Raw genomic sequence first — 16,648 nt, forward strand, 5'->3', positions numbered from 1 at the left:
ACCCCGTGTGGGTTAAAAGAAGAAGAAGAGAAGAATCAACGATTTATGGTATGAGAAGTATTGAGCGAACGGGGCGGTCAAACAAGGAAGTGGGTGAAAAACGGCTCACAGGCGACGACCCATCTTTTGTGTTCCACGTGGAACTCTCGTGGTGATGTTCCGCGTGTCCAGTCAAATCGAAATCACGTGCACTTATTTTGTGTGCGACAAATGGATACTAAAGGTACTTGCAAAAATGAGACTGTATTCACTAATAGTCCACACAGAGACACAACTTAGAGCGAAATCTCCCACGCGAGGTCGTGCACGGACTCGTGAAATGACTTTAACATTGCAAAGTGCTTCGCCACCAACCACAAGTGCCCTGCAATTATACAGTTTATTACACATTAAACGTAAGGCAGGGGGTTGATCAGTGGGGGGAAATCGAATCAAAGGTTCATAATAAGTGCACATGTAGAGATGCCTCCGTGTATCGGGCACGTTTAAAGGGGGCGACATTCATATTTTTATTTTAATTATCGGTTAAGTATTTTCCACATTGTGCATAAAAAATGCCCACGTTGCTCTAATCTCGTAACACCTGAAAAACAAGCATCAAGTGGGTCTTTTTTTAAAAAAATAGTAAATCAGCACGCACCGTTTGCCTCCAAATTTCAGTGCAAGTCACTGATGTGTAATCAGCAGTGGCAGCACAGACAATTACCAGAGCACAGATTCGTACGGCTTTTGTCAGTTCTGTCACGACTATCAAAGCCATATTAAAATCACTTTGAAACGGCAAAATATTTACGTCTAAATCAAGATTGCAGACCTGGTGATCCATAGTTTGTCAGGATTACGTTAAAGGTCCAAATGAAGTCAAGGGGTTGAAGTGGGGGGTTGGAAAATGGTCACATATGTTGTATAGTCCTATTCTATAATAATAAAATTAGAGTACAGTATTAGTGTCATTTCACAACTAGGTTAAATTGGTCACTATGAGTAATATGTGACCTTGTACTATGTATAACAACTTTCACTTTCACTGGGAGACTGATTTTTATTTTTTTTAAACTGATATCACAAATCAAGCTATGGTCATAGTGTAGTATTTACGGTTTATAAACATGAAATGACAGGTTGGGCTGACTGCAGCTGTTTTTGTGCAAGATGGTGAATTGCACAGAATTGCTTTTTCACTCAACCTATTGTACTGTAAATACAGGCCATGCTGCTTTGAGTACAAGACTAATGGCTATATACAAACACAGCTGCCATGTGCTCAATTGCACTGAAAAATAAGACAGTTTATCAGCTAGCATTTTTCCAAGGAATGATGGTCCTTTTGTACTTTTACCATAAAAAAACATTTGCTGTGAAGACAATTCAAAGTATGCATCACTGAGAAAGATAAGTACTCTTTTGATCTACATCACACTGAAATGACAAAACATAACAAAGGAATGCTTTCATTTTTATATTAGATGTAAATGCAGACTCTAAGACAATGCTCTATGGATTTAGTGATACAAGTTTCTAAATTATCACCCTCTTCTTCCTGTGAACTTGCAAAGTTTGTTAGCCTAATATTGTCACATTGTCACATTTATAACATTCTTACACTTATAACATTCTTACAGAAAAAGAAGACCTCAATTTCAACAAGTCAGAAACAAGTGTGGTGTAAAGAAAAGCTTTAAAGGTAAATCGTGTAAAATCCCACCACTAGATGTCAGTAGACTGCAGATTGCGGTCAATTGGGTACTGTTTTCTTGCCCCTTCCAATTCAAGTGCATAATCCTAACTATGGTGGCCAAAGTAGGACAAATACTCAAATATACATATATTGTTAGATTCAAACTGTTTATCAGAGGGAAAGTGTGATTTTTAGCACACTCGAGCCTAACATTAGCTGGCACAGTGTTAGCTTTTGTTGTTGTTTAGCTGGCTCGTGTGGATATGGGAGGGTCACATGTCTGATTTGCTGACAATAAGTAATAAGTGACAATATCAGGAATAAATAAGGATTTTCATTTTGTTAGAGCCCTGATTTCAGTTTAGGAGACAAGGCTTCAGGTGAGGAGGAAGGAGGAGGAGAGAGAGAGCAGTGGCGGAAGAGGAGAAAGACATAACGACAAAGAGATGATGAAAAATATATGTACACAAATGTTAAATGTCCATATATAGTTTAATCTATAAACTAAAAGTATCTATGGCATACTATATATTTGGCCAGTCTCTAGCCACATATATAAAACGCACTGCGGTGGAGCACTGATATCCATCATAATTCTAAGTTTATGAGAAGGCTTTAAACTTTTACAAGAAGTAATTACACAGGATCAATGTACTATATTCAAGAGTACAACATTTTTTCTTCTCTTAAATAACTTCAACAAAATCACTTGCTGTATCTTTAAATTATCCTTTTTTACAGCTGTGGGGAGGGATCATGTTATGCCCTATCATGTACATGTATGGAGAGATGGATGTATAAGATATTGTGATAAAGAACTGAGCTTCAGACCAGAAAGGGAATTCATATGGGTTAAAAGCCAACTGAAAAATCAGGTAGGTAGTCCAGTCCACCTGGAACAATCCCATGGCTCCCAGTACAGCTATCATACTCCACTGGATCTTTGTATCTTTACTCTCCCTGCTGAACTGACTTGATCCAGTCTCGTTAACCGCTGGTGTCACTGTCTTCCTTTGGCTCAGCAGCACTGTGAGGATGAGGCAGCTGGTGACTGTGACGATAATCAGAGGCAGCAGGTGACACGAGACGATGAACAGGTATTTGTATATGCGGTTGAACACTGGACAATGATTTTGAGTGCAGTGAAAGAAGTCTGGAGGGCACATGCTGCTGTTTCTTGTGACGTTTTCCGCTTTGCTCTCCTGGTCGATGACAAACATCGGAACACTGAGCAGAACGGAGAGCATCACAGAAATGCCGCTCACCGTCCAGGCTGATCTGATATTATCCAGGAAGAGTGGGAAGTTGACCCTCGTGTTTACATCTCTCAGCTTCTGGTAGCGAAAGATACAGATGAGGACAGTGAAGAAGATGCTGTTAATTTCACCAATAACAGTTACGAACTCCAGTAAATAACACGACCAAGTGCCCGTGGCGGTGGAGGGAGTCTGAAGGATGATTATGTCATAGATATTTATGATGACAATCTCCCACAAGTTGGCTGCAGCAAGTCCGAAGAGAAATATCTCAAAAGATTTAATGTGGAAGAAATTAATCTTAATGATGGAAGCGATGAGAATTGTGTTACCCATAAGACCAATGGAAGAAAACACCAGTCTCAAGCCCAGGAGGTTGACAGAAAGCTCAGCCATTGTGGGTAAAAATCAGACTTTCCAGAATGGTTGTAAAAGTGTCTCTGCTTTGCTGCATCACTGACCAAACCCAGGTGTCATTACATTCTCAGAGATGGTATGAATCCAGAAAGGTGATTGGCTGCGCTCATTACACAGTAAGGGGGAAAAAATAAGGTGGGGTCCTGGATAACAATGAAGGCTGGGAGTCATTAAAGTTTTACCTCTGAGCCTTTCAAAGCTTCATCTTGAGACCGCATACTGTGTGCATGTGACGTTTTATTTGTTTCCACTGGCTGACATCATCCACTGCGGATGCAAGAGTTCATTTACAGCTTTTGACAACACGTTTTCCCACTTTGCATTTGTTGTTTTATTCTGTGGTTTAACTGGCGCACTGTACACCAACTTAATCACAACTTAATAAGAGGATTATTTAGAAAATGCTGAAGGATATAACCATTTTATAGGAATAATCTCAGTGGGCTCTTCACTTAAAGAAAACCAGTAGATATAATATCAGACCACAGGTTGAAGTATAAATAGTTTTACTCTGATCGACACAGCAACTGCCTCATAGCTAATAATATGCACCTTACTGATTATATGTCTGGGTGTAACAGTCATCTCACATTTGAGTCTCTAAACACACGTACTTCTGCACACTTCCTGTTTCAGAGTTAAAGAATCGGTGCATGAACACGGTTTGAGAGAAGAACTGCAGATTCTTGCAAATGTGGTCAGTCAGACACAACAATATGATGAATTTTGGATAAATACATGTTTTACCAACTAATTTGTTTCTCATAAGTTAGACACTTGACTTTAAGCTATAATGGAGCAGGGGCTACTGGACCCTGCTGTTTTCACAGGATCGGTTCATGTTCCAGCTTGTCTCCTTTTGTCTTTAGTGCTCTCACTCTCTCTCTAGTTAGTCGTTCTATTTAACCATGCCCTGCATCCTGATTCAGCTTAATTGTGAATCCCACAGTGTGTCTATGTGTGTGTAATTAAGGATAAGCCCTACGCTGGAAGTAAATTGGTAAACTTAAGTGTACCGTAATGAGCTTGGACAGCTTAGGAAGCTGCAGTCTTTTATCACAATCGAGCAATTATCAACTAGAGACCTGATCAAACGGAATTACATGAATCATTTCATCCTAATAAACCAGAAGTTTGACTGCCTTTGAACTTGTTGAATGTAAATTAAAATGCACTTTACTGAATTGTGTATTTTGTTTAAAATGTAAGTGCAATGCAATACCAGTGCCAGTACACATATACTGACATACAATGACAGCAGAAAGCAGGTAAAGCCTTGAGCATTTTTTGCATTGATCCCAATGTTACTAAAAAAACTTTTTCTTGAAAACTTGACATTAATATAACAAAAATCTCTTAAGCACATGAACAAAGTTTGTCCTTGTACAACTGTACCCATAGGCAGAACAATTATTTTTGCATAATACCAATACCGGCACACACACACACACACACACACACTGACATATAATGACAGCATACAGTGGGAGCAGTTAACATGTTGACATCGTACCATTTTTCATAATTTCCACTAACAGTACATTTGCTTAGGTAAGTACATTTAAAACAAATTAGAAATGAATCAAAAAAACAAAACATACTATATTGGACTCTGTTTGATTTGCACCATAAAATTTTATTCAAATCTTAATATGCAGTGGCTGTGGCAGTCAAAATGCATTACTTGCCAATCATTTTTTTAAGGTGCTGTACAAAACGCAATTGCTCATTGGAGGAATCGCATCTGTTTACCAGTTAGTGAAAATAAAAGATGTGTTTGACACTTGTGGTGAACTCTTAGCTGCCAAAAAACACCCCCCTCCCGCCCCACTTATCTGTGAAGTTAATTAAGGTTTTGGAATAGCTTTATAGAAGAGACAAACATTAAAACGAAGAGGTAAAGCATGGAGTCTTCCATTTTGCGTTTTCACTTGCTTACATAGGTGATATATATATAGGTTTTAACAAAGCAAGATTTGTACACAGTGCCTCGGCAGGCCAAAGGCAAAATTACAGGGGAATAATCAAACAGCCTCTTCTGTTATTTATTAATAAATTTATTTTTTATGCTGCATATGCCCCTTTTCTGTTAATGGAATTAAATTAGCTTCTTTTCATTGGATCCCTGTTAAATCCAAAATGTAATTTCCATAAAAAGTCTTGAATGACCAGGCCCCATCATAACTCAAAGACCTCTACAGTATCATTTTATACTAACAGAGCTATTTTCTCTCAGATTGCAGGCTTTCTTCAGGGTCCTGGAGTAGAATGGGAGATTGGGTAATTGTTGCAAAACATATTTTTTAAATAAATGGTTACTACTGGATTATTATCATGTAGTTCAGTCAGTATGCAACAATAATTTGAAGTTATTTGCCTTTTTTTACTTGTTAAGGAATCAATGCTCTTCTTGTCAAATGTACAGCAAGTACTCCACCTTCCTTCACTCGTTTAACCATCTCCTCATGGGCACCCTCTGGAGTTGTCCTGCGGTGCCCGTGCCACCAGGGAATTGGCAGCAGATCATCTGGGTTCTGTGGGGTGCGTGTGGGCCTGGATAAGGCTTGTTTAAGTGCATGTTCACAATTAGACTGGGATCCTGGGAGTTCAGAGACAAGGTCACTGCCTTGCGCGCTGTTCTATAAACTACTCCTAAACAGTTCTTGTTTTCTGTTGTGTGTGGCACACTGTCCTGCTGAGTGGGGAAGACTGCTGGCTGCAAGTGGGGAGTCCCCATTGCCATGAGGGCTGTGTGCTTGGGTCTGCCCTCCAATAATGTTTATGTGGGAGGAGCATGTTAGTGCAAGACCACATAACAAGAAGAACAGTGCATCAACACTTCACCTGTCCGCGGTTTGAACGCCGTGGCTCACATTAAACATGCTGAGGTTCATCAGGAGTTTCACTTAGACCGAATGTTTGCAACCGTTCAGGTGGAGCCAATGCAAGCAACAGGAAGTTTTTTCTTTTGTTTTTTTCGTTTTTACTTCTGTTTTCTGCCCTGAACCCCACTCTGTAGCACAGTGGCTTGTGTGCAGGTGCTTTCATGCACACTGTGACGCCCATCATCGCGTCCAATTAACCCCACAGCGCATCCTTCCAAGAAAGTTAAGGGGCGGATCCAGCGAGACAGCCGCGTGGATACCTCTTTAAAAGGCATGTTGCTATCACATGCTTCGGCACGGAAAGTAGGATGAGGATGTTCTTGTGGTCGTTATGTAAACCATATTTGTCACTTACGATTTAAACGAACGCGGGGAGACTTTTTTTTTGTTGCTGAGGATTTCTTCAATTTGCGCGGAGGGAGGGGAGAGGACGGAGAAAGGGGGGTGCAGCCCACCCAGTCTGTCAGCGCTGCAGTCAATCTATGGTGTGGTGTTGTGTTTTGTGCTGCTAGTTGTTGTTCGGGCTGTGCGCGTTGTTAACGCCAAAGGGACGGACACAGACGACGTGTGTGCGGGCTGTTGAAACGCCAATTCTCGAGGTTTGCTGCCGTGCTGCCGTCGGGAGAGTGAATGGGATAAGAAAAACAGCCAGAGCAAAGCCAGCTAGTCTCTCGGAAAAGAGTGCAGTCTCTTCTTGCGAGAAGAGAGTTGTTTGCCTCGTTCTCCCCTCTTATTTTCTCTCTTCTCGCCGTATTTTTTTTAAGGAGTTCCTTCGAGTGGAGAAACATCGGCGATATTCGTGCTCATTTCCTCCACTTGATCTGCATCGGTTCGCCACTCGGATGAGGCTGACTTGTCTTACCTAGCGATTTGGGGGGGGAAAGAAAAAGAGGAAGAAGAAGTGGTCCTCACACCAGCGAATCTTTTTAAAATTTTGTTTTTTAGACGAGGTAGTCCCTGCTACAGAGGACCTAGGTTACGGTAAGTGACGGCTGCTCCGTACTATCGTTTCTCTTTCTCTGTGTGTGTGTGTGTGTGTGTTTTTATTCAGGCAGAGTAGAGGTTACATGGACAGCTTTGCTCTTTTTGTGAGTCCCCCGTTTTTTAAAGTCATGTCTGGAGGACGTTGCAGAGGTAGATAATGGCCATGATGATGGAGGAGATATTCACAGGGAGTGGTACTCGGTCGGTACTGGCCGTGTATAATGTGTGTTAGCGTAGCCCCCCCCCCAACTCCCAATTTTCTCCCCCATCAAAAGGTTAACACCGACTGGTAATAGTGCTGTTGTGAACACGTTGAAACAAGGTCAGAGAGAGGGACACGGCGGCCCGCGAGCTCGCTAATATTGTGATCATGTGGAAGGATGCGCAGATGGACACACCTGGCCGTCACTCGGTGTGGCTGCGCGCGCACGACTGCTTGCAAACTTTAAGTCTCGAGGCTTTTTTTTTTCATCTCGCTCTCTCTTATTGCGACGTGCTCTCGCGTGCGCGTGATTCACGCTGGACCTGTTTTTAACGAGCTTCTCGAAGTAAACAGTTCATCAGCTGCAATCAAAATCAAGAGAAAAATAAAAATAAAATAATAGTAATAATTTCGTTTTTAATGACGAGGGGTCGTAATTGCTCCGACAATTAACCCACATCACAGTTTGCCAGTTAGGGCAATGGGCTCATAATAAATTATGTCACAGACGAAACCCCCCTCCGGAGGCTCATGCTGTCGGTGATTGATCTCCAGCAGTGTTGGGGACCGTTTGGGATAAGAAGAATAAGAAAGAACACTGATTGACTGGGTTTAAGCAAATTCTAGTATTTAACCAAACAATCTAGAAACTGCTTTGTGTAATGATGATGTACTAGAACTCCAAATCCTCCTCAGTATTGATTATACAGCTCACAAGCATATTTGAGTGGTGCCTAACACGTCCTTATTCAGTCACCTGAGCACCAGAACTACATGTAAAAAGACAACTTTATTGCTTTCAAGCTTCCACTTCTATTAAAAACATACAGAAGTGTTTACTGTTTGCAAGTTAATACTGTGGCTGTGTGAGGTGGAGCTACTTTAAAAATCCAGCTTGTGCATTCACCAACCAAGGGCTCCACTGAGATGAATGCAGTTAAACTTATTTAAAAGAAATAAAAAATAAAGCTGTGTAAATGAAATCATCTGAGAAGTTTAAAGGTGAATTGCCTTTTGCTGGAGCTGCTGAGACAAATAAGCAAAATAAGTCACAAAACCAAGTAAATGAGTATATTTTACAAGCTCGTTATGGAGTAAGAGTGTAGCTAAGTTTAGCTGAGGTAATCACTTTTTATCTCTGTTGGTCACTTACTAATCTAAATAATACCACGTCGGCTTGTCAGAGGAAGTGCAGGTTTTATTGAATCAGTCGGTGGAGAAGTTTCTCCACTGCTTGCGCGTTTAGGCTTGGTGTACACCACGAGTGACCTTTAGCCTCTGTGTTTCTTTCCCTTGTTCACACCATCATAAATGCATCCTGTTTTCTGCCGGGTCTAATTTTTTTCAGGTTCGTCTGTGAGCCTGTCCTGCAGTGTGCTGTGCTGCCAGGCCACACTGGTTTATTGTAGTTGATCATTAATCTATTGGAGTTTCCTCAGCACTCATTCTTCAGCCTGCCGGATCACTTTACCACTCTTTCCCTTTGATCCAGCAGACAGTGCCCCACGCTTCACTTAGCAATCATAAATGTCATGAAATTTAATAAGGAAGTCTTTTTAATGACTCGCACCTAGACCTGTCATTAAATAGCCATGCAGGACTAATAACTGAGCCATAAAGGCAATCCGCTGTGAATTAGCAATGGATTTCTGCCAGCATACAAATCTATTGCTTTAATTATCAATAAAATACTCACTGTTGGAATCGTTTTGGAGTAGCACTATATATTATTTTTTGGATAATTAAACCATCTGTGCTTGTTTCTATTGATTTTTATTCCTGCGCTGTGTGTCATCAATCAGTCGTTCTAATCGTTTCAAATACTTTGGGCATTATTTTTATTTTCCTGCGCTGTTCAACAGAGTTGTCTCAAGCCGTTGTTTATTTATTAATTGATTTCAGAGAGACTAAAGATTCTGTCCATGTGTAATGATAATTTATCTAATTACTGCAACTCGTGATACTCTAAAAGCTTCATTGTTTCTAGGCTACCTGTTGATACATTTTATCAGATAAAAAGGCATAAAAATATTAAAGAAATTAAATCAAGCTTGACAAGAATAATATATTTTTCTTTCTGTTTTTACTGAAACGACCAGACTTTACACGTAGAATAAGAAATGTTCAGACAGCTGTGATGGAGCTCAGGCTCAAAGGCCAGCCGGTGTGTAACAGCTGATTGAACTGTGAAACTGTGACCCCGGTGTGAAGGCTCAGCTGTGTGAGGTGGTGAAAAGAACAGGCTGTGACTTACTGTTAGTTCCTGAGCGATCCCATCTCTGTGATAAGTAATAACTGCAGTGAAGTCTCCTCTGTTGAAACTCGCACTCTGTGGATGCACGTACTGACCCTGTTGCTGTGGAGCTGCAGGTATTTAATGAACTCAGAACCCTACAAACACCTGTAAGCAACAACTTCAGGTCCAGTTAAAGGAGCTGAAGTCAAATCTGGATTGGATTAACGGTGTTCCTCAGTAATAACCTCCTATAGACAGGTCTGTGTGTGCATCGTAGCAGCAGAGCAGCCACAAAACATAAGGAAGTTTAAAACTTGTTTCAGCTGCTCCCTTGTTCACAAGAGGTCGAAAAGCAGGTCTGACACAACCCTCCCATGGATTTGCGTGTCCACCTAGTCTCAAATCTGGGATCTTTTGGATGTTAGGCAAGCGTGTTAATCACTACATTCATTTCTGCTGATTTATGTCTATATTTTGAGCCAAAGCATGTATCCTCCATGGCTTATAATAGTGTGATTTGGACATTATCTGCAATAAAACAAGTGACCATTGTGAGTATGGTTACTGATGATCATGTGCCTTTTATGGTGACCCTCGGGCATTTATGATACCCACATAATGTGGTGTGTGTATGTGTGCGCATAGACGTGGCACTGGTTCAACATCAAAAAGCATGAATCCACAAATCTTTACATAGTTCCAGTTAGTTACATTACACTGTGGTAGAAAGTAACTAAATACAGTTTTAAACAATTAAAAAAGGTTTATGTAAAAAGAAAAACAATTTTGTAATCTTAACATTTTTAACACAAAAGCTCGCATCCTGTTAAAGTGTCTGACGACTGATGACTGTGAGTAACAAAAGCCTCTCGGGTGGTTTTATTTAAATGACTGTTTGAGGCCAGAGAAGAAAAACGATCGAACGTTTTAGACGTAAACAAAGGTTATGGGGGGGAAACAAAATCAAATTTGCGTCACAGAACACACACCTTCTCCCATGAATCATGTGATGACTCATCACTCTTTTCACTTATAACCCTTTCAAAGGAGGATATTCTGTAAAAATAAATAAATAATACTAATAATAATAAAAATACCTGCCTGTGTATACAACTGCAAAACAGTAGCTCCACCTTGACCGGCTATAACAGGAAAAACTAGAACTGTGATAATAGCCACAGGGACCGAGTACTTTTACTTTGCATGTACTACTTATGTGCCTTTTACTTTTTATATAGAGGACCTCAGCTTTTTATGTCATTTGTTTACAATATCCAGTTCTTACTTGCACTGATGTGTGATTGGACTCGACTAGGGAAGTGTAAACTGTGATACTGCAAAAACAGAGGGCTCAAACAGTCTCTGAAAAATCCCTCTGTGTATCTTTTTTCTTTTGTTTTGTTTTTTTGGTCCTGACCTTTGTTAATGGCTGTAAATTGAATTTCATTTGAGTGTGACAGTCAAATACTTTGTGTGCCCATATGTGTTTACACTGGCTGCCGTCTGAGTAGTTATACACAGGAGCGCCTTCCAATGACAAGCCAGATTACTGTCACGGTTGCTCGGTTTCATTGGGAGAGGCTTGTTTATGCTCGTTTGCTGTCGTTGTCCTGAAGGAACCCTTTTACCTATATGCTGTGTTAGATTAATCGCATCTGCTGGACTCTTTTCTACCCCATTAATGCCCATTATTGCAAGTGTTAATATGCGTGGCGCCACCCTTTTACGGTTAGTGCTTAATTTAATAATTAACCCATGTTGGCGTTTTTACGACAGAAGCCCTGCCCTAATCGTTGAATTCATTTTCAGTGCCCCGCCACTCTCTGTGTCCAGTCATTCTGACACTTTTATGCCTGCCATCTGTATGAAATTTTAATGACCCAACAAGTTGAATTGTGTATGTGTGTGTTTATCATTAGGCTTAAAATGTTTCTTTTTTTTTTTAGGACGGGATCAGGTGACCCTGAACCCTCCCTCGGTTATAGGGAGTAGTTCTAGGCTGCTGGGGCCTTCCCAGTGTTTTTTTTTTTATTTATTTTTTTTATGTTTGGTGTTTATACACCAGCCTGCATTTAATCGTTAGGTATTACTAATATCTGTGTCTTTTGTCCTGTCTCCCATCCCTCACCCCCAAACTGGCAACACTGCCCCTCACTGTGCCTGGTTTTCCTGGAAGTTTCTTTCTGTTTAAAGGGAGTTTTTCCTTCCCACTGTCACCAAGTGCTTGCTCATAGAGGGTTGTCTGATTGTTGGGGTTTTCGCTGTATCATTGTGTGTTCTTACGATATAAAACACCTTGAGGGGACTGCTGTTGTGATTTGGCGCTACATAAAACAAATTGAATTGAATTGTGTGCAGGCCTTTGGAGTAGCTAACACTTAGATCCACGTTGGACCGTAAGGACTGGGGTTTGTTTCCTCCTGCGTCTGACCAGCTTTGCTTTTCTTCATGAGAAAAAAACAAAACAAAAAAACCAACAGAACAAAAATCACCACCCACTGTTCTTACAGTCAGAGTAAAAAGATGAAGTAGTTTGCTGGGTTGGCTCAATAATTGGCCTCCATCTCTGTACTTGAGGCTCACCAATACAATGAAAAGAACCGCAGTGAAACGGACTCAAACGAGCTCTTTTGATTCTGTTTACTGAACCACCGAGGACCGACTAAATCTGCTTTCTGCACTCGGCTGTAAGGGTAACTGACGTTGAACCAGTGTGCATAATAAAACATTAAGTCTGATGGTTTTAAACTAAAATTTTTATTTTTTTCGCCAAGTGTTTTGACAAAAGGATGTGTCTGTTTACAGTTTCAGGTACATTTGTAATAGCTGCCGGTAGTGCAGCTTGCTATGTCTTCATAAGCCACTCTGACTGGTAGATATTATATGTTCAAAGGAACGAGAGAGCGAGCAAACCAAAACTGTAACTTTGAAGTGACACTCTTCACAAATTCTGCCTTTTCAGCTTCTTCATCTTTGAACTCTACTTGATTTGAGCCTTAACATCTAAGACAATTTTAACATTTGATCTGGAGAAGTGCTGTCGCCATGGTAAAAGCAGCATCCGATCGTTATTTGGTCCATTTGTTCATCATTGTTAATAAATAGTCCTAAATGGCTTTTTTGGCTATATTGTGTCCATCTATTAATTTTCTTAACTGCATACTCAAATTGGGGTCACATATTTGGAGTGAGCTTTTCTTTTTGAAGTAATAATGGGTGCAAGGATCAGTGTGTGCAGCTGTCTGCCTCTATGAGATCCGTGATTCAATTGGGTGCCTGATTTAAAAAGTTTTTCAACTTGGTTAATTCATAATGTAAGACGTATCTGGCCACCTGTTGGATGTCCAGTACTGACTTTTCTTTTTAGCTCTGCTCTGCTCTCCCACAGTCCCTTAAAGACATGTCCAGCTAATATTATCAATTGCTCTAGCTAGTGGTTAAATCCTTCATGGTGCGTTCTCATTTGCTGCTCTGGAGGATGCATTTGATTCATTGCTATAAAAATGGTGAAATTAAATGGCACCCAACTAGAACACATACCTGCACGCTGTTCTTGCAGAATGCCGGCCTTGGGTATTGAATCCTTCCGCTGCTTCCAATTCCTGTGGATATGATTATGCAGTAAAGGAGCTGCAGGTTTCTCTTGGCATTTTCCTGCTTTATTGTTTGCTGAAAAAAACCACCCAGTTAGAATTTAGTTGATTTTTAGTAAACCTAAGGTGACCACAGCTTCCATTTTCCAAAAGGAGACCAATAACTAACCTTTTCTGCTTCTTTGTGTTTACTTTCTTTATTCGATTTACCCCTGTAAAGCACTTAGTGACTGTTTCTTGACTCTAAAAGTGCTTTAAAAATAACTCAAAGTTACTTTACTCACTTTTAAACAGAAAGTGTTTGAATATAGTCTCCAGTGGATGATCGTGCTGTTTTTTCCCTCTGGTGAACCAATCAATACCAACCTTCTTAGGTTTTACTTCTGTGTCCGAGCGGTATTTCCAAATCAAATCTTCACTCTCCACAAGTGGCTTTTAGAAAATGCAAATTGTCTTCCTGACAAATGATACCTGATTAGTTTTTTAAAGAACAATGCATCTGATTGGATAAGCCTCTCTTGAAAAGTTGAGGTATTGATTATCTGATGTTGCGCAATGTGACGGCCACTTGACTCGACTTTTCTACAGCAATGGAAAGACTGGCCTGTGACAGGCTTCCTGTAGAGGGTTTCAATTGATGTAATAACTTTGTATTCAGCTCTTGCTGTGTGTGTGTGTGTGTGTGTGTGTGTGTGTGTGTGTGTGTGTGTGTGTGTGTGTGTGTGTGTGTGTGTGTGTGTGTGTGTGTGTGTGTGTGTGTGATTCAGCCTCTTTCAGCCTTTCATTACCATTTCTTGCCATTAAATAAGTATGTTGTTTGTAATAAGTAGCAAAGCAGGTGCTCTTATGTCAGGTTCTGATTCTTTCAGATTGCATAACCAAAAATAAAAAAAAAAATTCAACAGTTTTTTAAGCTTTCTGGAGCCTCAGTGGAAGGAGAAAAACACACCAGCAGACACTCTGTACAGACAGATAAAATAACAATAGATGAACTATGTTTTTAAGCAGTCAAACACTCGTTAAATTAATAGAAAAATGAAGAGTCTGCTTTTTTAATAAAAGTGTGTCGTGATAATTGAAATATCTGAAAGGGGCTAGGGAGCAGCAGATATAATTTTTGAGGCTGTGATGAAAGGAAAAATAATTTAAAAACATTTTAATTGTGTAGTTTAATTCCCAGCTATAGTTTAATTATTTAAATTTACACATAAAGTATAAGCTCATCAGCAGACAAGCTTACTTTAAATGTAGCAACTAATTAATTAATTAATTATTATTATTAATTTTTTTAAATAAGTATTTACACTACTAGAGATTAGCTTTATGTGAAAACCTGCTGCTGCACTTTTTAAAAATGCACTAGCTCACGTGTTCATGTGATGACCTTGGTTTGATCTAACAGTTTAGCTTACACTGGTAACACATATACATATCAGTCAGTTCAAATATAAATGTCTCAGTTTTGAATGCAGGAGTCTAGTGAGATAGATTTTAGAGTATTCCAGTAATTTGTCTGCAAATGACAGTATATGTGCTTATAGTTGGATCCGTAACTGTGCATGGTGGAGTTTGCTTAAATTTTCCTAGAAGTGAAGAAACATGTGGGTGGAACATTTAGCACCGTTTGAGCTTCGGACCTCCCGTTTGGAGCATGCCTGATTTTCCCCCTGCAGTTTTAAAGACATACACATCAGGGTGAGTGTAAAGAGGCTATATCGGTGCACCAGATGCAGACTGATCAGGTGTTGTACTTTTATATTATTTAACCCTTGTGCCACCATTTCAACTGCTGAGTTTCACAAAGGACTGCAGAAGAGATGTGTTTGCTCTATGGATGCTTACTAAAAAAACAAATTTGATAACCAGGGAGAAAAGTAGCTGAAAAAGGTGGAAAAACAGATAAAAACAAACAAACATCCTCAATCACCCAGATTTGTGTTGTTAGGATTCAGGTGTGTGTTTGGTGCCTTGGTTGTTTGGTTCTCTGTTTTTGCACTTTCCCCCATGACAGCAGGGACAGAGATGGGGCAAAAAAGCAGAGAGGGTACCCCTTACTTTTTGAAGTTTTCAAACTTATGGAGAAGGTAGATGGGTGTTACCCACTGCAGTCTAATTGGCTTCTCTGGTCTCAGCTCTTTATGGACAATTAAATGAAAAATGAAGGTCCTGCATGAGCTTGATTTAAAGATGTATTTTTGTGTAGACAAAGTGGAGTTTAACTTTGAACCTTATAAGCCTGCATGTTAATAAAAACTGCTTTAATACAAAAAAGTCGGGAATTAAAGTGAGCTTTAGACGGGTTTAATCCCCTTTACATCTCCATAACTTAAAGAACCTCAGTTAAACCTCATATCTCACATCCACCACACGGAACACTGTTGACTCATGGCCACGTCCTTGTTCAATCTTAATGAGAAATGTCTCTGGACGTATTTTAACAGTCTGGCGTGTTTTGGTCACGATAAGATGACAGGGGTGAGGCTCCGCGCGGTGGTATAGTGGGGAGGAAGGAGGGGGGCGGCAGTAGCCTAACGTCCATCGCTTTTCATTGTGTGTTTTATGTAATGGACCCAAGTTACCTCGCGTACTGCAGTTATTTAGTTTTCTGCATGTTTGTCCGACATGGGAGAAGAAGGGGGGGGTGGCGAGCGAGGCTGGTCCGTATGGGAACTGGTTCAGATTAACTTTCTGCCAATCGGTGGAAACCCAACCAGGAAGAGCACGCACACATCTCACAGGCAGCGCCACTGAACGTCCCCTCTCTCTTCTCTTCGCTTCACTCCTACCCAGCTCTCCCAGTTACGGAGCTCTGCCATCGCACCAGTCCGGCTCCGTCTCTCCTCCCCTCCCCAGCCCTCCCACACCCCCACCCGCTCGCTCTTCCCCGACTATCCGTCCGTTTGTCCGTCCTTCCCCGCAGATTTGTTCGACGGTTCCCGGCTCTGCTGGAGGAAGCGTGGCGGCGAGCCGTAAGTTACCACCTCGATCTTTTTTTTAAACACACATGTATTTTTTGGGGAGGGGGTGCTATCTGGCTGTGAATGTTTGAAGTTGTGTTCCGACTGCCCAGCCGTCCAGAGAAGGAGCGCAGAAGCCTTTTTTTATTATTATTTTTTCGCTTCGTGCACCAGAAGCGACACACGGGGCTGCTGCTACGTGCCATAACCTCACAGCTCTCAGCTAGGACTGGGATCGGGAACAGCCACCGCGTCGCTGATCGGGAATCCGGTCAGAAAATGTGATCAGGAGGGGTGACTGCCCTTTATTTTTGCTTGGTGTGTGTGTTTGTGTGTTCTGGTAGCAACCCCCCCTCCACTCCCCTCCCTTCCTCAACCCGTATTTAGAGCCTGGCTGGCTACTTCAGATGGGCAGCTACGTCAGGCTGTACTGTATCCCA

General features: G+C 40.9%; 2 protein-coding genes across 3 annotated transcripts in view; one reads left to right on the forward strand and one right to left on the reverse strand.

Annotated features, from left to right (window-relative positions):
• Positions 1-2,403: 2,403 nt before the first annotated feature.
• On the reverse strand, positions 2,404-3,330 carry ora6 (olfactory receptor class A related 6). Its single transcript, XM_085433486.1, has one exon. The coding sequence runs from the start codon at positions 3,328-3,330 to the stop codon at positions 2,404-2,406; it is 927 nt and encodes a 308-aa protein (XP_085289612.1).
• A 3,784-nt stretch (positions 3,331-7,114) lies between these two features.
• The window catches only part of LOC146691579 (bromo adjacent homology domain-containing 1 protein), a 29,000-nt gene continuing 19,466 nt past the window's right edge, over positions 7,115-16,648 (forward strand). Inside the window, exon 1 of one of the 2 annotated variants that reach the window (XM_085431443.1) lies at positions 7,115-7,217. The gene's annotated coding sequence lies outside the window, so the exon portion shown is untranslated. Of the gene's footprint in view, positions 7,218-15,988; positions 16,221-16,648 lie in introns of those variants that run through there. The other variant, XM_085431442.1, reaches the window with a different exon arrangement.

Source organism: Copadichromis virginalis, linkage group LG15, assembly GCF_057382275.1.
Source record: "Copadichromis virginalis isolate Kocher_CV1m ecotype Utaka linkage group LG15, C_Virginalis_male_GT1.1, whole genome shotgun sequence".
NCBI lineage: Eukaryota > Metazoa > Chordata > Actinopteri > Cichliformes > Cichlidae > Copadichromis > Copadichromis virginalis.